Source organism: Mesoplodon densirostris, chromosome 4, assembly GCF_025265405.1.
Source record: "Mesoplodon densirostris isolate mMesDen1 chromosome 4, mMesDen1 primary haplotype, whole genome shotgun sequence".
NCBI classification, from domain to species: Eukaryota; Metazoa; Chordata; class Mammalia; order Artiodactyla; family Ziphiidae; genus Mesoplodon; species Mesoplodon densirostris.
The window spans coordinates 29,492,436-29,512,660 of record NC_082664.1 but is presented as its reverse complement, the minus strand read 5'-3'; the positions used below and the strand labels follow the sequence as shown (position 1 = coordinate 29,512,660).

At 54.3% G+C, this 20,225-nt stretch overlaps 1 protein-coding gene across 3 annotated transcripts in view; it reads right to left on the bottom strand.

Moving 5' to 3' along the window:
- Nucleotides 1-20,225, bottom strand: part of LTBP2 (latent transforming growth factor beta binding protein 2) — a 101,632-nt gene that overhangs the window by 17,127 nt on the left and 64,280 nt on the right. For all 3 annotated transcript variants that reach the window (XM_060095825.1, XM_060095823.1, XM_060095826.1), the window contains exons 9-18: nt 18,532-18,606; nt 15,529-15,651; nt 13,723-13,887; nt 13,253-13,468; nt 12,116-12,135; nt 10,852-10,891; nt 9,835-9,948; nt 7,579-7,707; nt 6,736-6,864; nt 1,621-1,740 (exon numbers count right to left, since the gene is read on the bottom strand). In XM_060095825.1, coding sequence (XP_059951808.1) covers nt 1,621-1,740; nt 6,736-6,864; nt 7,579-7,707; nt 9,835-9,948; nt 10,852-10,891; nt 12,116-12,135; nt 13,253-13,468; nt 13,723-13,887; nt 15,529-15,651; nt 18,532-18,606 — 1,131 coding nt within the window. The remainder of the gene's footprint in view (nt 1-1,620; nt 1,741-6,735; nt 6,865-7,578; nt 7,708-9,834; nt 9,949-10,851; nt 10,892-12,115; nt 12,136-13,252; nt 13,469-13,722; nt 13,888-15,528; nt 15,652-18,531; nt 18,607-20,225) is intronic.

Here is a 20,225-nt window from a genome sequence, read left to right as displayed (position 1 = left end):
AGTGTGCAGGCTACATCCGTTTTTCTCTTAGCAGACTCAGAGTGTCTGCCCTGGGCCAGGAACTCAGCCTGACCTCCCAGCCGAGGTGTGTGTCTGGAACCTTTCCTCCGGAGGGGAAGGGGACAATCCAGGGGCACGGACTCGGGCGTTGAGGGGAGATTAGACGTGAGAGAGAACGGGTCCTCAGACGGGAGTGCCGCCCCCTACTCGCGGAGGGGTTGCATGTGCACTTTGTATATGGCAGGTTATTCAGTCCTCCCAAGAGCCCTTAAGATGGGCATTATGGTTTCCATTTTCAGACATTGAGACAAGAGCCAAACCCAGGCCTGTCTCCACCAGAGCCTGTGCTCTTGCACGGACTGATTAGTATAAATTTGATATTTTTAATGTCCTGGTATTTTTCTTAGTTCATTTCCTTTAGTTTTGCTTTACTTTTTAACAAAGTCTAATGCCAAATTAATAATGTTCGATGCTTAAATGAGGCAGTCTATCAGATCCCTAGCACAGCACCTGGCACATAGCAGGCACACATCAAATGCTAACTCGCTTCACTCTCCCTTCTCCCGGAACATGCCAGGCTGTCTGTCCCCAGTAAGTTAGTGAGGATAAGGGAAGTGGGTTCAGGTTTTGATCATAAGTGGGCCTGAGTTTAAACGGGGAGGCATTGAGAGGGGAAAGTAACGCGCCAGGGTTGCAGACAGAGCATTGTCTGTCCTACATCCCTAGTGACCTCTCCCCTTTGCCAAGACCTGCCAGGGCTCTGGACTCTGCTTCTGTGGTAGTGGCATTGGGAAGGGGGTGGGCTCCCTTCACCAGACATACAAGCTCATCTCTCACCTCTAGGACCCTCTGAATCCTGGCCCGGGGAAATGTGGAGGCAGGGAGGCGTCTGGCCCTAACCTTGGATCCAGGGCAGAACTTCTTTCCAGAGAGAGCCTGGATTCCCCCTCACCCCTTCCTGTTTCAGCCAGTCTTGGGAGCACATGACCCAGGCCTCTTGCAAGCATCTGGGACCCCCAGCCTGGCAGGGAGTTGGAAGTGGCAGGGCTGCCAGGAGCTGACATGATGGTGGCAGGTTCAAGCCAGTCTGTGAGGACATCAGTTGGCAATGACACAGCCAACTTATGGCAGGGCCTGGGAAAGGGGGCCAGGAGGAGGGCTCATTTGTTCATTTATTCCACTAGCATTTGTTGGGGTGTCCTACACATGGACGTTTGTCAGGTGTCCATGCATGGTCATCTAAGGATATGGTCCAGCTCTGAGGAGCTCACAGCCTTAAAGCTTTAGCAAGTAGGCCAAGCCCAAGGCCCCAGGCACCTCCCAGATAGATCAACCTTCCCTCTGCCGCATGACTCAAGGTGAGGGGCAGAGGTGCATGGAGAGGTGCTCCCGGGATCTCACGTACATAAAGTTACTGTGCTCTGTGCTGCCGGGACAGACAGGATGTCAAAATCCCACTGAGGGACAGAAGGGCTCCAGAATCCACAGATAGGCCTCTCTGTGCGCAGGAGGGGGCTCGGCATCAAGGGGCCCAGTCGGGGATAGGCTGGAAGGGGAGCTGGCAGTGGGCAGTGCCCGGGGAGGGGCCAGGAGAGGGGAGAGCGGCACCCCATTCCTTACCTTGGCAATGGCCCTTCCTGACCATCACGTAGCCCTGGTCACACTCGCAGTGGTAGGAACCCTCCGTGTTGGTGCACCGCCCCCCGCTGCACACCTCGGGCTGCTCACACTCGTCTATGTCTGTGAACACACAGAAAAGTCCTGAGTTGGGGCCAGCCCTGCAGGGGGTCCTGGGACATCCGTTCAGAGGCCAAGGCCAAGGACACCCATGCTGAGGCCCAGGCAGGGAAGGCATCCTTGCTGCAGCCATGAATGGCAGGGTCTGAGACTGACCTGGCTCCGGCCCCTGCAGACTCCTGAGTTCCTTTCTCCTGGAGGGGACGGCTACTTTGGGGGCCCATGGGGACTCTCACAGCTGTCTCCTTACCCCAGTGCAAGGGCTGGTCTTGAGGTCAGGTGGCTGTGCCTAGGGCACTATCTGAGGAAGCCAACGAAGTCCCCCTCTTGACCCCAATAAATCCCCCAGAAGTCTGCTCCTAGAGTTCCTAGGGGCCTTCCTAAAGGTTAGGGATTGGAATTCCTTGGCGGTCCAGTGGTTAGGATCAGGATGGCGTTTTCACTGCCAGGGGCCCTGGTTCGATCCCTGGTCAGGGGAACTAAGATCCCACAAGCCACATGGCATGCCCCCCCCCCACCAAAGAAAATAAGGTTAGGGATTAAGCAGCCAGTGAGAGACAGCATCTTAGGCAGCTGTGGATCTGTCCATTTGGTTTCTGCCATTGTCCCAAAGCATAATGGTGCCCTGTGATGGCTTGAAAACCCAAGCCTGGTCCTGCCCCTCCCCTGCTGGTTTCCCTGCTGCTCAGCCTGCCTCACAAGGCCTCACCCCAGCCTTGCTGTGTATGCTGATCCCCACTGGTCCAGCCTCCAAGCTTTTGGTCACACAAATGCCTCTGCTTGGTTTGATGGCCAGCAGAGCCCTACTCCCATTCCAAGGATGGGTTCAGGGCTTCCCTGGTGGTGCAGTGGTTAAGAATCCGCCTGCCAACGCAGTGGACACGTGTTCAATCCCTGTTCCGGGAAGACCCCACATGCTGCGGAGCAACTAAGCCCGTGTGCCACAACTACTGAGCCTGCGTGCCACAACTACTGAAGCCTGCGTGCCTAGAGCCTGTGCTCAGCAACAAGAGAAGCCACTGCAATGAGAAGCCCGTGCACCGCAACGAAGACCCAACGCAGCCAAAAATAAATAGAATAAAGATAAATTAAAAAAAGAAAAAAGGGGTGGGTTCAATTTATCAACTCTAGGTCACTCTGGTCACTCCCCATTCCCTGCCCCCCACAGTCAAATTAATGGAGGACTCACCCTTGCCCCAACTGGTAGCAATGGTTCAAAACACTTCAAATTAATGGAGGACTCACCCTTGCCCCAACCCGTAGCAATGGTTCAAACACTTCACAGAGGCTTTGTGCAGATGAAATGAGATAATCCAGGTAAAGGGCTTAGCACAGTGCCTGCCTGACACAAGGTGAGCACTGAAGAAATGTTAGCTATTATTATTTTTATTCTAGCATTAAACCTACTCTATAAAATCCAAGCTCCTCAGCCTGGCATGTGAGACCTTTTGTGACCTAGCCCCGCCTGGTTCTCTCACCTTGGTTGCTGCTTCCCACATGTCTCCTTCTTTTCCTTTTATGGTCAAAATTCTAATGTCAAAAACTTATAACTGTTTGGTATTAGTCCACATACAATTCAGTTTTTGGTGTAAAGTTCTTTGGCCTCAAGAAAAAACACTTGATTTACTTTACTAATAGGAATATATCTTAATGCTGAGATGTCCTCTTCTTGGTATTTCTTCTGCTGTTGATTTCTGGCATAGTTATCTGTGGTTGCATGAATGGGGTTGAGTGGAGAGGTACTCATCGTGTTTATCCCAGATAAGAGCACTTATAGTAATCACATGGTTACTATAGTAACGAGGAGGTACACAGGCAATACAACTGCTCGATATTTTTGAGGCCAACAGGATAAGCCTAAGGAGTTTAGCCTAAGGAGCTTCTGCACGTGCTGTTCCCTCGCCTGGAGTGGCTTCCCACCCACCAGCTTGGCTGTTTCCTTCTCATCTCTCAGTGAGGCTGCCCTCGCCCCTCCAACCCATATGGCCCCTCCCAGGGTTCCCTTAGGAATCAACCCTTATATTGAATAGTAACTGCTTTTTTTTTTTCCCTGACTACTGAGAATGTGCCTTATTATCCTAGTGTCCTTAGTACCTAGCCCAGACCCCCCAAAAGTACTTATTACATGAATGGAATATTAAGCATTTGTTTACAGACATGAGCAATACTTCATGACACTTTTGTGCACAGTGGAGTCACTGGCAGATGGTATAAAATGTACACTCCCAGGCCCACATCCAGAGGTTCTGATGCAGCAGTACTGGGCGGGCCCAGGAACCTGCATTTTAATAACTCTCCAGGCAATTCTGAAATAACTGGTCCTCCCTTTGGGAAGCTAAAGAGAACCTGATAAAGGACCCACAAACTGGTAAGGCCAGGATGACTGCCTGATAAATAAGCCTGGGAAAACTGACTTGTTCTATGGAGAAAAATGGAAATGGAAAAGACCCGATCTTAACACCCATGCAAGGATGGACTCCAGATGGATTAAAACATGTTGTGAAAGGCAAAACTGTAACTTTAATGAAAGAAGGTGTAGGAGAATATCTTTGTGAATTAAGAGTGGGGAAGGACTTGTTAAATAAAGCTCCCAAAGCATAAAAAATAAGGCAAAAAGGTGAATTTCAATACATCAGAATTAATGATTTCTGTTTAAAAAAGGACATGTGGATAAGGTCAATGGACAGAGGACAAGGTGGAAGGGTTGTCATATCTAAACCCAGGCAACTATCTGGAATCTATAAGGAACTCCTAAAGAGCCACAAGGAAAAGCAGCAAAGACGACTGGAAAAGAGAGCAAAAGATAAGAACAAGCAATTTCTAGATAAGGAAACCCAAAGGCTCATATACGAAAAGATGCTCATAGATACTAGTAAAGTAAATGTTATTTTAAATATTTAATATTCAAATATTTATCTTAATCAATTATTTATATTTAAATTTTAATTCTAGAAATTGTAATGCCTTCTATTAATTAATTATATAAATTAATGAAATAATTTATAAATAAGAATAAAGTAAATATTAAAAATAAGGAGATCTTGTTTTACCAGAGCAGCAAAATTTAGAAAGTGGATATTGTCCTGGATGAGGCCTCATCACACCGCAGCCAGACCCCACTGGGAGAAGCTCTGACAGCTGACCTTGACCTTCCTGCCTCCTCCCCCAGCTGTCGGGTTGGCAAAGACATCCGGACACCCAGGCTGGCACGAGGCAGGACCCTCTGTCTGGGCCAGTCCTGGCGACACCCTTCCCTGCAGCAGCCACTGCTTGTCGCAGGCCAGCATCGTGGGCTGGGCCTGCAGGGAGCAGTGCCTCTGGCCCACAACACTTGCCAAGGCTGCGAAGCCCAGAGAAACCCCTTGCTCCCGGCCTCTGCCGTTGATAACTCCACAGACTGTTCTGAGCACTCCTGCCTGAGTCATCTCCCTGAAAGCTGGCTGACCGCATCGCAGCCCTCTGCTTACAAACCTCTATTGGCTGCCACTGTCTGCGGGACAGCAACCAAGCACTTCGACCTGGCACTCAAGGCACTTTGCAAACTGGCGTCGGCTCCTGACACTTCCTCTGCATAGCCCGTGCTCCCATCACACTGGATTTATCATTATTCCCAGAGCACGCCAGGCTTGTTCATTGCTCTGCCCTCTGCAGAAATGGTTCCCTTTCCCTGAAATACCCTGTGCTCCCTCCTTTCCTTCACCGTGTGTGTAAGGGAAGGTGTTGGAAGGAAACCATGTTTTGGGGCCAGGGTGACTTTGATTGTGTTTCCAGCTCTGCCACGGCTCTAGGTGTGAGGTCTCTGGGTGGTTCAATTCACCTCTCTGAGCCTCAGTTTGCTAAACTGTAAAATGGGGATAAGGATTTGTGCTGCATGGGGTTGGGATGATGAGCTTCATAAATAAAGGGCTTAGGACGGTGCTGCCGTATGAGAAGTGCTCATTAAATGGTAGCTGTTATTATTCGGTCCCCGCTCAAACACCCCTTTGGGAAACCTTCCCACATTCCTCCATAGGGAACGAGTGCTTCCTCATCCCACAATGCCAACATTCACACCTTACTCATTGCAGTAACCCTAGAGCTCACACAGCGCCCAGGCCAGAACCAGCAATGTGAGCCCCAAGAACAGCAGTGTCATTCTCTAGGTGAAGGATTCCAACTCGGTTATGAATCTTACGGCACTGCTCGGAAAGCGCTGCGCCCTATTCTCTGTAGTTCATAAAAAAGTATGTGGAGGGCTTCCCTGGTGGCGCAGTGGTTGAGAGTCCGCCTGCCGATGCAGGGGACACGGGTTCGTGCCCCGGTCCGGGAAGATCCCACGTGCCGCGGAGCGGCTGGGCCCGTGAGCCATGGCCGCTGAGCCTGCGCGTCCGGAGCCTGTGCTCCGCAACGGGAGAGGCCACAGCAGTGAGAGGCCTGTGTACCGCGGAAAAAAAAAAAAAAGTATGTGGAGTGTTTCGTATGCGGTATAAATGCCGCATATTAAAGGGCCTTTGTTGGAAGCATCTTTGTCCAGCGGCCCCATGCAGAGCTTCCCAGGGAAGCTTAAAGCCTTGCAGGCATTTCCCAACAAAGGCAAGCCTGCTCCCAAGGCTGCCTGGAGTCCCAGTTGGTGTCCTAATGGGTCACCCTCTTTATCCAATAAGAAAGAAGCTCCTTGTCACTCAGGATTTGGGGACGTGGTTTTTCGTCTTCATCTCCAGCCATGTCCCCAGACCCCTCACACTCTTGGCTCCAGTCACAGTTCCTTGGAGCGTTGGTGAATGTTGCTGCCTTTCAGATTCCTACTCCTCCATCTGGTCTCAGCGACCTCAGCCTCAGTGCAGGGTCTGCTTCCTCCCAGGTCCAGGTTAGAGCCCTGATCTTGGTTCCTGCGGCCCCCGTACTCCCCACACTCTGCAGCTCTGTCACTGAGTGCTGTGAATGCCTGGATCCTCTTCCACCCCAACACTATCTGTGGGGTCCTGTGCCCCTCCCAGGGGCAAAGGTGGCTCACCTTACCTTGGCATTCCTGTGTGGCCCCCGAGGTGGCCAGCATGTAGCCAGGGTAGCAGAAGCAGGAGTAGGAGCCCACGTGGTTGACACAGCGCCCCCTTCCCTTGCAGGGGTCCCTCAGACACTCATCGTCATCTGAGCGGAGGGAGGTGAGAAGGACAGTCAGGGAGGCCTTCCTTTGGGCACCTGCCAGCAACCTCCCATGCTAAGGCCTGGACAGGGCGTGGTGCTGTGGGGCAAGGAGGGGATGAGGGAGCAGAGGAGGCTGGGGAGTTGAAAAATCTCTAAGGCTGAGGGCCATGAAGTCGGTTCATTGGGCCCATTCAAGAACCAAGGGCCTGGGGCAGTGGCCCCGCACCTCCCCCCTGCCCCGTGTCTCCCTCCCCCAGCGGCCCGGTGATAACTTCCTTTCTCCTTCAAGGCACAGTGGATGTGTCTCCCTTGTATAAAAATATTGGGGGAGTGGATGAGGCCCACACTGGATGATTTATGTGTTATGCCTCCGAACCTCTCCCCCAGGGATGGCCGTGGCTTCAGTCTGCTATGCAGACAGCAAGATGGCCAGTTTGAGGGGTGGGCTGATCTCAGAGCTGAAGGCTCCAAGTACCATTCAGGGGACCCTGGGGTGGCTTCCCATCCTCCTGAAGTCCTGGGGACTCATCAGATGGTGCTCCCAGAGACCGGTCTCCCCGAGGTTAAGGTGAGCTTTGTCCATAGGGATTGCTCTTCTCAGTCCATCCACCACACAGCACTGCTCGGGCTTTCGGCTGCCTGGACTCTGGACTGTCCTCCAGCCCTGCCTCCACCCAGCCCAGCCACTGAGTGCGCCCAGGCTGCCCACGTGGATACCTGCGCAGTAGGCCTGGCTGGGGTGCAGCTGGTAGCCGGGGCTGCAGATGCATCTGTATCCATCAGGGAGGTTCACACAGGTTCCCGGGCCACAGATGTTGGTGGCTCCAGCAGCACATCTGTCAATGCCTGTGGATGACGGAGCAAAGCAGAGGTTATGGTGGGGTGCGGATGGGTGAAGGCAGTGGAGTGGGGTGGGGGCAGGGCACACGGGCCTCAGAGGACCACAGAAGCCTCACCCCAGCCTTTGCTGGGCCCTCCCACATCCACGTATCGCATGGCCTGTGTAAGAACCCACGGCACCTCCTCCCAGGGTCCCGAGCCCTACCAGGATGGAGCTTGAAGCACTGCATCCCTCTGACCGAGACCCAGAGGGTTCCAGTAACCTGTGTCCCGCAACCCAGCAAAGGGGCTCCCCTGCTGAGGCCTCCAGCCTGACCTCACCCTGAATACAGGGAGAGCTCTCATCCACAGCGAGTGCTTCCCTTCCCTGGCAACTCCTGACCAGTTTTTCCTAAGCAGACAGACAGATCTGGTGAGGGGGATCTTGGGACAACTGCCAGGGGAAGAGGGGAGAGGTGGGCGCGGGCTAACCGAGCAGGGCCTTGAGTGCCACGTTGAGACAGGCTTGTAAGCAAGGGGGTCATGGGAGGTGGGGTGTGATCAGAACTGTCTCAGAAAGACCACGCTTCTTGCCTGTCATCTTGTTCAGAAAGGCAGCAAGATGGCAGACGGACTGGGGTGGGAGGGGAGGCACAGAGGGCCCCTAGAAACCTGTTGAAATGAATTAAACAAGGACTGCCTTGGGTGTGGTAATGGATAAAAATGGGAGATGGAAACTGAATTCAGAAACAGTTTAGAGACTCGCCAGGACTCAGGGCTGAGGCTGCATACAGAGCAAGAGATTATAGGTCTTTTGAACTGTGTCCGTAATACCAGAAACGTACCTGGCACTTAAAACATGCCGAATGAACAAATGACTGAATGAATGAGTGCTGCTCTCGCTCCAGGTCTCAGCCGGAAGCCCATACACCCAGGCTCCCAGCCCTGCCTGCCCCACAGCACTGAGGGAACCCCAGAGACACAAGGAAATGGGTCAGGATGTGGCCTGTGGTGGTGCACAGTGGGGCTTCACAGCGTTTGCTAAATTGGACTGAACTGAACGTGTACACCGGCCTGTTTGTCGGGCTACCCTGCCCCTGGCCTGGCTCCAAGTTTGTGTCAGCCTGGGGGCTCAGGAGGACCTCCAGCCAGGTTCTAAATGTCCTCCCAGAGGGGTGAGATTGGGGGATGGCAAGGGGGAAGGGGGATCAGGCGAAAGTCTGTAGATCGTGGGAGGGATTCTGTCCCCACATAGCTGAATCCCCAGCTGAACCCCTTAACCCAGCTCATCTGGCCTGCCGAGCGGAGGGGGGCCGAAGACACTCCTTGGAGCAGCGCACTGAGCCCAGAGAAGAGGGGTCCTGGGAGACGGCAGCAGGGACGCCCTGGTTCAGGCCTAGGAAGGCCAAGCTCCCAGCCCCACCCACACTCTCTGGACTGTTCCACCAACCTGCAGGGTCTCTCCCTCTGCTGGAGGAGATCTGGAAATACCCCTCACCCCAAGGTGACCTCAGTCTATGAGGTTACAAGCAGCAAGGCCCTGATGAGGACACTCGTGGGAACACACGCACGAGCACACACACGTGAGCACACACGTGAGCAGGGAACAGCTGCAGCAACCCTGGCCCTGCTTCTCTTGAACCAAGTCCCCAGACAACGAGCCTTTGAGGAGGGTGCATTCCAGAGCAAGGTGGATGTGCCGGGGATCTCCCCCATACCACCCCCCAACCACTGCAGTGGCCAGAGCCTGGGGAACGCAGGCTCCAGGGCAGCTAAACAACTTTGAGAAATAGAACCATTTTCCTTCCCTTAAAGTCGGCCCTCCCTGTGGGCAGGAGGCTGCCCACCGCCGGGGTACTCAGCTGACTCAGGGTCAACAGCCTGGAAGAGCCAGGCTCCCGGAGGTCCCATGTGCTCGCCTTCCTTAAGAAGGCCCCGTGGATTCTCCTGGAAGGCACTCCTTCTCTTTCTCCTGCCTGGCTTGACCGGTGCTCCAGACGGGACTCCCCCGATCACTAGGGGCACCCTGTGCTGTCTGCAGAATGTGGCCGGGGCCGCTGACCCCGGCGGGAGTTCACTGGACACTGTGCATCTGGTGGGAGAGCCCTGGAGTTGGCTCTGGTCGCCCACACCTCATGGGGCTGCTGCAGGTACCTGTCGGGGCCGGGGTCCCCAGCACATCGGTGGGGGCAGTCACTTGCTCTTCTTCCCGGGCCTCCGGGATCCCCTGTCCAGGCAGTGGCGGCGTTGGTCTTCCTGTGGCATCTCCTGCGGAGGGGAGAGAGGCGGGGGGAACGAGTGGGCCTCAGCCCCTTGACTGCCCACTTTCCCACCCCCTGGACAGCATCCCCTCCAGAGGGGCAGTGCCCTGCCCTCCTTCCTGCCCTCCGGTCCATCTGGCTCCGAGAACCAGAGGTGGAGCCTAGGGCGGGTCATCCCCCCTGCCTTTTAGTCTCCTGAAATTTAACCTGGCCCCAAACAGAGTCCGAGAATCTGAGAGCCCCGATGGGGCTCCGAGCACATCTGGTCTCCCCGCTCCACTCCGCAGGGAAGGAGGTGGAGGCTCGTGGGAATGGCCCCTTGTCCAAGGCCGCTAGCTTGTTGGGGATGGAGCCGAAGCCCGGGTCTCCTGCCTCCTGCCCCAGCACTCTCCTTCTGTCTGCAGAGTTCTTTACAGTTCACAGAGCTCTGCCTCGACTACCAGTGTCTCCTCTGCCTTAAGAGGCAGGCAGTAGTGTCCACCTCATAGTAGAGGAAGCTGAAGCCGACTTCTGAACAGTGCCCTGTCCCCAGCCCCAGGGACCAGCTCTGTGGAGCTCTAACCATTTCCTGAGGGAAGGCAGGCTGGGGGCGGCGCTCTGGGTACCTGACCCGCCCCTGCTTCAGCCAGCCCTTCCTCTTTGGTCTTGTTTATTTGCTGAGCAGCACCATGAAGGGCAGAAAGAGTGCTGTGGCTGGGGAGGTATTTGTAAGGCATCGCGGCACCTTTCACTGACCTATAACACCTTCAGTATACAGAGTTCCCAGGAAAAGTGATCACACATCACTTCACCCACAGCCTCAGCTGATCTGAGCCTGCGCACCAGATCCCGGGTACCATCTCCACTCCTAGATTAAGGTCTCTCCTTCCCTCCCTTTGTTTGCTGGGCACCACTAGGAGGATGCACTCACCTGGGACCCAGGCAGATAGCTGGGTAACACTGGTTGTGACCTGCACAGAAACGGGAGGAGGTCACTGTTGGCTTCCCTGTCACTTCCATGATGTGCTTCCTTCCTCCACACTCACCCCTGCCTCCAGGCTCCCCATCCAACTAACTCCCTCGTTCAGTCTTTCATTCATTCCGGATGTTGATGAGTTCTTACTACACCCTGGCATTCTGCCAGGCACTTTATGTCTACTGTCTTAATGAATCTTCTCAACTATCCTCTGGTAGAAGGCTGTGATGATCAAATGAGCCGATGTACGTAAGGTGCCAGCTCAGTGTTACAGCAACAAGCATCGTATCAGTGCTATGATCTCCACATCTCAGACAGAGCAACAGAAGCTTTAGAGGTTAACCAGTCTACCGAGGGTCACAGGGCCAGTGTGGTGGAGCTGGGACCCCAGGCCACACATGGCGTCCCTCACCATAGCCCATGGACAGAGGTAGATGAGCTGTGGGGAGCAGGGGAAAGAAAGATGGGCAGGGGATGGCAGAGGGCCAGGAGCATGGCTGCGGCTGGGAGGACACGGAAGAACTTTGGTCTGGGAGACAATGCATGCTTCTCCAGGGAGAGAAGCAGCTCCCTGGGGAAACAATATCTGGGGAGAGTCAGGGATGCAGGTTGGAGGGGCAAGGGATAGGGTAGGGATTGGCAGACTGATGAGGGAAGAAGCAGCTTCACTCTTCTGGAATGTTTTTCTAGGAGGACACTCAGTTCTTTACAGGGAAATCCTGGGCTCAGGAGAGCGGGTGGGCTCCCCCTTTCTCAATGAAGTGGTTTGAGGCTATTCACAGCTCTGCTTCTACTTCCCCACGAGCCACTCACAGAGGAGACCTGAGACCTTAAGCAAGTCAGGCTCAGAAAGTGCTGAATCCGGAATTAATCTGGAACCAATTGTAGACCTCATCTGCTGTGATGAAAGCCTGAGTGACAGCCAGGACTAACAGGACATGTTCCTACTTCCTTTCTGAAGGGGGCCCCAGACTTTCCCAAACGAGAGTACTTGCACAGCAGCTGCTGGAAAAACAGGAGCTGTTGTTACTACTTCCTTTAGGGTAAACCTGGGTCTTTGGATCAACTCTCCCACCGCGGCTTCTCTGCAAGTAAAATCCTACGTACACGCCATCTTTGTCCCCTCCCTCCCTCCCGGGACGCTGCCCTGCGGCCCAGTGCTACCAGGTCCTGCTCTCTGCCACCCTCGCGTGACTTGCTGGTGGGAGGACTCGCTTACCTGGCCAGCCTGAGAGTCACCTGGGAAGGAAAGGTGAGAGCGTGAGCTGAGGGAGGAGAGTCTGGCTGCCTTCTCCCTCCCACCCACGGCCAGGGCTGGTTCAGTCCGTGACCTCCTGACCTTGTCCCCAGCAGGCTCGGTGGTAGAGAGAGCTCAGACTCTTCTTACCTGCCTCTGCCTCTGCCACCCTTCTGGCACTGGCCAGCCCAGATCCCAGAATCCCAGGCCTGGAAGGCCTACAAAGCGGTCAGTTGGTGAGAGGAAACCTCTGGGGTTCCTTTGATGCCCCCGGTGACAGGAGTCCCACCTGCTCCGGGCCAGTCCACACCACGGATGGACTGCCGCCCCATCCTCGCTGTTACCCTCCTTGCACGGCCAACTCCTCCCTCCAGACCACATCGGGTCACCCCGCCCCTGCCCCAGGCTACAGGCCAGGGCAATAGTTCTAGGAAGGGGAGGAGTTGCTCCTGGCCTGGCCAGTGTCTGGTTACCATGGTGACTGGGGCTCTGCCTGACTTCCGTGTCTGTCTGTTCCCAATTCCTGGAGCACTTTGGCCATCACTTTGTTCTCCTGGTCCTAATATGTCCTTGGCCTCCTGCACTCTGTGCTACCAGCAACCCGAGATTGCCTTCTGCATGGTTTCCCAGGGCACCTGCCAGAGGTGACTCGAGCCCAGTCTCTTTCCAGCCCCACGCCTCCTGGGCCCAAGACAATTGAGCTGGAGCCAGTGCTCTGACTCTAAGGCCACGGGAGGGGATCTAAAGCCCCCAGATTCCCCAGGATCCACCTGCCGACTCTTCAGGCTTGGCAGCAAGCACCAGCCCCAGAAGCTGCATGGCTGGGGGCAAGGGATGGAAAGGCCTGGTCAGCTGGAGTGGAGGATGCGGTGGACCTCTCCCACCCCCACCAGCAGCTCCCTGGGACATGGGTACCTCTTGACCCTATATAGGAGAAAGAGGAGGTGAGGCCATGTCATCAGGCCAGGCCATGAGTGCAGGTTCCCAGGGCTGTGCTGCTGCTCTGAACTCCTTTCTCTAATGTCCCAGAGATGGCATGCCATGGGTCCAGTGGCTCTCTGAGGTGCTGTAACCCGAGGGGAGGGGGAATCTCTCAGGCATCTTCCCCAACCCAGATACCTTTGTCAGGGATGGTCTCGGCCTCCAGCCAGGTGCCGGTGGCCTCCCGGAGTGGCTGCCTCTCTGCTGGCCTGGGCAGGGTCCCATTGCTCTTCTGTACCTGCTCCCTCGAGGGCCTGGTCAGTTCCTCCTCCTCGGCTTTCCTCATGGACAGACGGATGTCTGAGCTTGAGTAGGTGTAGCCGTGGCCGGCAGGGCAGATCTCCTTGAAGCCCTCTGCAAGTTCAACAGTCAGAGGACAAGCTGAGGCATGCTGTTCCCGCAGGAACCCAGGGCCCTCCTTCTCCTGCCTTTTGAGGGACAGGGTAATTGTGGCAGCAAGGAGGGGGGGCCCAGGTTGGGTTAAGGGGTTGAACAGGAAGGAAAATTAAGAGTCTTCTGGCCTGACGTTAGGGCAGGTAGGGGAAGCTGGTCACTGGCTTGGAAGGAGCCCTTCGGTGGCTGGGGCTGAGATGGGGACAGAGGGTTACCTGCGCCAGGCAGGGGGCACTTCTCACACTTGCTGCCCCAGGCTTTGCCCACTCGGCTGCAGCAGCATATCTGCTTGGTGATCCGCTGGGCCAAAGGCAGGGTGCAGGTGCCGGGCCCCAGCAACCGGTAGCACAGCCCCTGCTGCATGGAGACGGCCTTGTCCGCTGCAACAGACACGGCAGGTGGGGATGGGCAGGTGGCCAGCGGGAGGGGAAAGGCAGTGGGTGGAGGAGTGGCCAGCCATGTGCGTTCAGATTGGTTTGGCCTGCATCTCAGCGTAGAAGCTGGGGCCCTGAAAATGCTCACAGAACATTAGGAAGAGTAGCTGCAGGAATGCTTTTAGCACCTCCTCGTGTTATCTGTGTGAGGGGACCCTTGACTCTCACCCTCATGTGGGGAAGCTAAGAGCAGGAAATGTGGATGTCTCTGCCTGTCTCCAGATTCTGAGTCTATACATGTTTACAAAAGCCCATCCTGGGGAGCACGAGGGAGGAGCAGTGTGCTCTGAGGGCCACAGTCTCCCTGGGGAGATGAGACGAGGTGAGAACCACAGGCCTGACGGGGGGCTTTGAGGACCAGGCCCTGTCTTGGTCATCTTTGCAGCCCAGACACCCTGGGCAATGTCTGGTGCATGTAAATACTCAGTAAATTCTCGCTAGATTGATGGCTGGCTGGCTGGATCCATGAATCAAAATCCCATGGACTGCAGTGGGTGTGAGCCACGCTGGGTTTAGAAAATAACAACACCGAGGGCCATCTCTGCTTCCCTGCATGAAGGGTTGCTTCCCAGAACTAATAAATAAGTCACCATGGACTCTTCCTGAGAGTGGCCAGACGGGTTCTCCCCGTTCTGGGTCCCCTCGTTCTCTGCTGTCCCTTTAAGGCTCTTATTATCTAAGGCTCTTACTATCTCCTTGCCCTGGAGATGCTGGGTGCAGTCTTTCCCTCACATGGGTGCTCCCTCTGGGTGGTGCTGGAGTCTGTTCATCTCGTGGCCTCCCCAGACCCAGTACGTGGCGGTTCACAAACTGAGGGCTTGCCCGGCCACAGGGAACTCTGCTGAGCCTTGGGTGGCCCACCTGACCTGGGTGGCTACTTTGCAGAGGCCAGTCGGGGCTGGTTTTATTCAGTACTGGTCAGGCCTCCCTGGTCTGGCTGTGCCGTCAGCTCTGCCATGGGGAGTGGCGGGTGGAGGGGGGCACTGCCAGCCTGGGCCTCTCCCAGCTGGAAACCACAGAGGTCACTGGAAACAGCTGCCTGGGTGTTCACACAGGCACACACATGGACACGATGCTGATACGACTAGCGACACGTACACGCTCATGGACACACAGGGACCGCAGGATTACGGAAAGGCCCCGGGGCCGGCAGCAGTGCCGCTCCTGCTATGGGCAGGCTCCTTAAGAAAGGTCTGCAGTGGAAGGACCAGGCTGCTAAGCTCAGGCACTGGAAGAGGCAGCCACAGCTCAGCCAGACATCACAGCAGGGGCAACACACATCCTCCCAAAGCAGATGAGGCAACAGAGGGGACAGTAATGATGAGAGAAAAAACAGAGGAGGTAGAAAATCCCAGACAGCCAAGCCCTCAAAGAAATACATAAAGAAAACAGAGAAGCAGTGACTGTCTCCATCCCAGCAGGATGGGGGATCAGGTTTGGTACTTGGGGCCCAGTTCCAGGTGGAGGAGCAGCCCCTGGACCCTGCGATAGGGTCTAGGGGCATTTCTGCTCTCAGTCTGGCCCATGGACCTTGAGGGTCCCATCTCGCCTCTCAGCGTCCCCACCCTGGGTCCCACCTGCACTCACACACACAGCGACTTCTGGACGGATCCAGCAGGAGGCCGGGTCTGCAGGTGCACAGGTAGCTGCCCCTGGTGTTCACGCAATCCGCGTCCTCGCACAGGCCCAGGGTCAGGCACTCGTTGATATCTGCAGGGTTGGCAGAGATGACCAAGCGCCCCCCGACCCAGGCCTGATGGAGAGGAGGGGTTGGGGCAGAGTTCTCCTATGATTCTCCAAATAGAAGGACAGCAATAAGAGAGCTGCCATTTACTAAGTATGATCCCTCCCTCTGGGCCTCAGTTTCTCATCTGTAAAGTGGGGATAATAATAGTAATGACGATGTAGTCCTGTTAGGGGGATAAAATGAGATAAAAATGGCGAATCGCTGGGTCCAGGAACTGGTAATAATGGTCCTAATATTAAGACCTAATGTTTATTGAGTGTCTCGTGCCAGGTAGTATGCCAGGTGGATTGCATATGATACCTTATTTAATTCTCACAGTGTTATCAAGTAGGTCCACACGGCCTCATTTTATAAGTGAGGAAACTGAGGCTCCAGGAGTAACTTGCCCAAAGTCACTCAACCAGTAAGCGGCATCCTGGGAAGTCACGGGGTGGGGGTAGATGAGGGGAGAGTTTGAGCTGGAGGGTGGACAACAGGCTGCCCAGTCCCTCCTATTCAGTCTTCCTTGAGAGACCCTGAAGCATCTCTGCGGGACCCAAGCTCCAGGGACCATGTCTACAGTGAGAACCTGCAGGATGGGGGGAACCTGGCAAGGAAGAGGAGGCGGGAGGATGGAGGCAGGTGCCGGGAGGTGGCGCAGAGGTTTAAGAGGGCAGGGGAAGTCACAGTGCTCACACTCTGAGCTCCGAGAAGTCAGGGGCCCTCTTAGTGATGGCACCTCTGCTGCTGATGGTGAGCATGGAAGATCTGTGATGGCCACCCACCTCCAGTGCCAGGAGATAACACATGGCAGCCCAGTGTCATCAGAGCTGCCTGCTCGTTCACAGGCTCTGGGGAAATGGGCACTGAGTACAGGAATAAAGGGGCTGAAGGATGACTCCGCTTGGGCACCAAGGGGAACTGCTGCTTAGCAGGATGTTCTATTGGGAGGGAGCGCTGGCAAGGGGGACTGATCCGTTTGCCTCCAGTCTATGGCCAGAGTGATGTCTAAACACAAATCTGACTCGCCTCCTGTCTGCTTGAGAAGCTTCTGGGCTCCCCATCACCTCCTACAGGGAGTTTCTAAACCCTCACCTGGTATCCAACGCCCTCCACCATTTTCCAAAAGCCTGTGGGTGGGCCGGAGGCTCTGATGAGACCCTGGGATGCCCTTGTTATCTCCTGTGGGTGCGCTGGCTGTACTCCAGCCAGCCCAAACTGCTCCTTTGCTCATACTGGTCCCTCGGCCTGGAATGCCCGCATCCCCTTTTATCTGGCCAACTCCATTCATTTTTTAAGTTGAGGTCAGGGATCACCTGAAACCTTCCCTGTTCCTCCAGTCTGGGAAGGGACCCCACCATAGGATCCCGTAGCACCCAGTGCCTCTTTCTGTCGAGAGCACTTCTCTCATAGTGTGTAATTGTTAAGGCATCTGTCTTCACCTGGGGCAGAGGCTGTGTCTTATTCATCACTGTGAACTAACACCTAGCACAGTGTATGCAGCTCATAGCAATACCCCAAAATTAGCCTGTGGAAGTAGGAGAGAAGGATGGAGAGAGGAGGGATGGTGCCTGCAGGCACAGAGATGAGCGGGTCCCATCCCAGACAGGGAGGCCACAGCCACAGACATGGGAAGGGGGAGGTTTCAGGGGCAGGGCCTCCTGGGGAGGGCACCTTGGCATCCTGAATCCTGTGGGCTTGGTGGAGGGAGGACAGAGAGTACATTCGAGATCCTGGGAATAACTTTAACACTGCAGACTAGGAAACCTGCCAGGCAGAGAGGCCACTGAGGACAGTTTAGATATGAGCAGCCCCACTGCGCTCTCTAAGGGCAAAAATACCGACTTCTCTCCACACCCACTGTCCGTGAGGTCCTTGCCTCACTGCCCTGGAGGGAAGCTAAGCCTGGGCTCCGCTGGGTCAGAGGCCTGCCCTTTTGCCCGGTCCAAGCACCTGTTCTTATCCATGGGCCAGAAATCCCCACAGGCAGATAGCTCAGCCGCCCCAGACTCCTCTCTCCTGAAGCCTCCAGGGGGAGGGGACCTAGGAGACCATCTGAGTCCATCCCCTGTCTCTAACCTAGCTTCAAGCAAAGCGAACTGCACAGACAGCGATTTGTCCAGGTCCCAAAGCTCTCCAAAGGGGCAGCTGCCTCAACCCCAGGAGCCTCCCACTGGTTGGAAGGCCCAGCTCATATCTCACCTATTGCCAGGTCCACAGCCAACAAGGGCTCCTTGCTCAGAGCCATGGCTGAGCCTCCCCCTGCCCACTCTTCTGTCCCGAGGTGCCCCTGGGCCTTGCCCCTCTGGGGGTCTCTAATGCAGGGCACCTGGGCCTCAGCTGGCCTTACAGAGCCTACCAGCCAGGCCAGCAAGGCCAAGGGCTGTGCTTTATGGTCCCCCTCCCCAACTCCCCCTCCATCCCCTCCACCTGTGCCCTCCCCGCTCCCGGCTGCAGGACTTGATCTCCCACCCTGGAGTAAAAGTCTTCCCTTTCCAGGGAGAGCAGCCCAGGAGGTGAGTGGATGCGCAGAGACCGTGGGGCACCTTGAGATACAGCACAACACAGCCCTACAGAGGCACACACCCAGATCTGGGTGGGGGTGGGTAGAGATGGGGAGGAGGGGAGGGCTTGGCTCCCAGGCCCTTTCTCAGCTTGCACTATCACTATCCTCTGACTTCCTTGGGCCCCTGGAAGCAGCAGCCCCCATAGCTTCCCCAAGCTGGGGCTTAGAGGTGCCCAGTGGAGACCACTCAGACAGTGGCAGCTGCTCCTTCTATCTGGGGATGGGGGCGTCTCCCCGCATCATCAAGCCTCTGTTATTTCTGCTCCCTAAGCCCAGCCCTGTCCCTGGTCATTCTTACCTTGACAGTGAGTGTGGTTCAGTCTCTTGTACCCCTGGGGACACTCCAGCTGGCCATTTTCAATCACTGGGGAGGCTAAGGATTGAAGATACAGACAGGTTTCACTGGAGGGCCCTTGGGCTCCTCTGTCACTCATGCTGGGAAGTGGGGTGCAGTCTGGATGTCCAGCCCACTCTGCAGCTGTGAGGCCCCATCCCCCCCAAGCCATTGCCCTGGGTAGCTGCACCTCCTTAGCCAAAATCCCTTCCCTGGCTCTCACCAGGCTACTCTCAGCCCACCTTGCTATTACTAAAAATGATACCTAGTGACTATATATCTTATATATATAGTTATAATAATATAGTCATATAGTTATTAGATACAGTATATATTATATGATATCAATGTTATACAATATAACATGTGATTGAACAAATTTGTGTTTTGTTTTGTTTACTTTTTGTTTTTGAAGTAATTATGGATTTGCAGGAAGTTGCAAAAAATAGTACAGTGAGGTCCTGTGCATCCGTCACCCACTTTCTCCCAATGGCTGCATCTTACACAACTCTAGTTGTTTTGTTAGTTTTTAAACATCTGAATATGACAATTCACAGTCTGGTTCTAAGTCCAGTTTATTCTGATACTTGGTTTGAATGCCACCCTAGCTGACAAAGCCCCCCGATCCTGGAAGAAGCTCACCGTCGATTGCACTTATAAATCCAGGATATCCATTCACTCACATTCACCAACCATGGGGTGCTGTTGTTGAAATTTGGTTAGTAGATTTTCACATTCTCTGAGGTCAGTTAGTTGTTTTTACAAATTCTAAAAGAGTTAGATAATCCCAGTTCTTGAGTTTTTCAAGTATGCAAGTGGAGAGGATTTATAGCAGCAAGTTATAGGATGATGGAATTTTTTCCAAATATTCATTTTCAAAAGGCTCTGTCCCACCACAAAAGCAGCCCCGCTTTAAGTTTATAACAAAACTGGGCAGTGGTCTGAGTCCAGATGGGCCAATAAGGCAATAACTGTCAGTATTTTGGTGCTGATACATGTCCTATCTTGATTTCACACCATTCCTCTTACTTTAAAGAGAGAGAAAGAGAGAGAAAGTGTGCTTAAAAACAAAAACAAACAAAGAAACAAAAACAACTAACATTCAGTAAAAACAGGGAAAACGTCTCCACTACCTTGGAGGGACAGACTCGTATGTCAATCTCCAAAGAAGCGCTTTGAAGGTGTTTTTTTTTAAAGATATTTTTTCTTGAAAAGCGCTAGCAGGTAGTATACTATTGACAGTTACCTGTGATCACAGAAAAAGGCAGCAAATGTGGAACACCCATCTTTTTGTTTAAAAAAAATGAAGAAGGACTGCTCTTTCAGTTTGATGATTCCTTTGCCAGTAATTCTCAAGGGGCACAGGCATTTCCACAGACACTGTTCCAATATGAAGCTCCGTAAAGATACCTTTATATTTTAAAGGTCTTGCTTTATGAAGTTAACTGCGTGATGACTGCCTGTGACAGCTTGTCTTCTCCCAGCTTTGACTTCTTTGTGGCAATACCTTGCCTATGAAGGGTACGGGGAGGGGACTTTCCAGTTAGCATTCCCCAGCTCCATTGCCTTGCTGGTCCTAACATCAGCCTCTGTACTTATAGAGTTATTGGGTAAACCTTATTTTTATTCAAGAAGTCATTTACTGTTGAGAATATAGG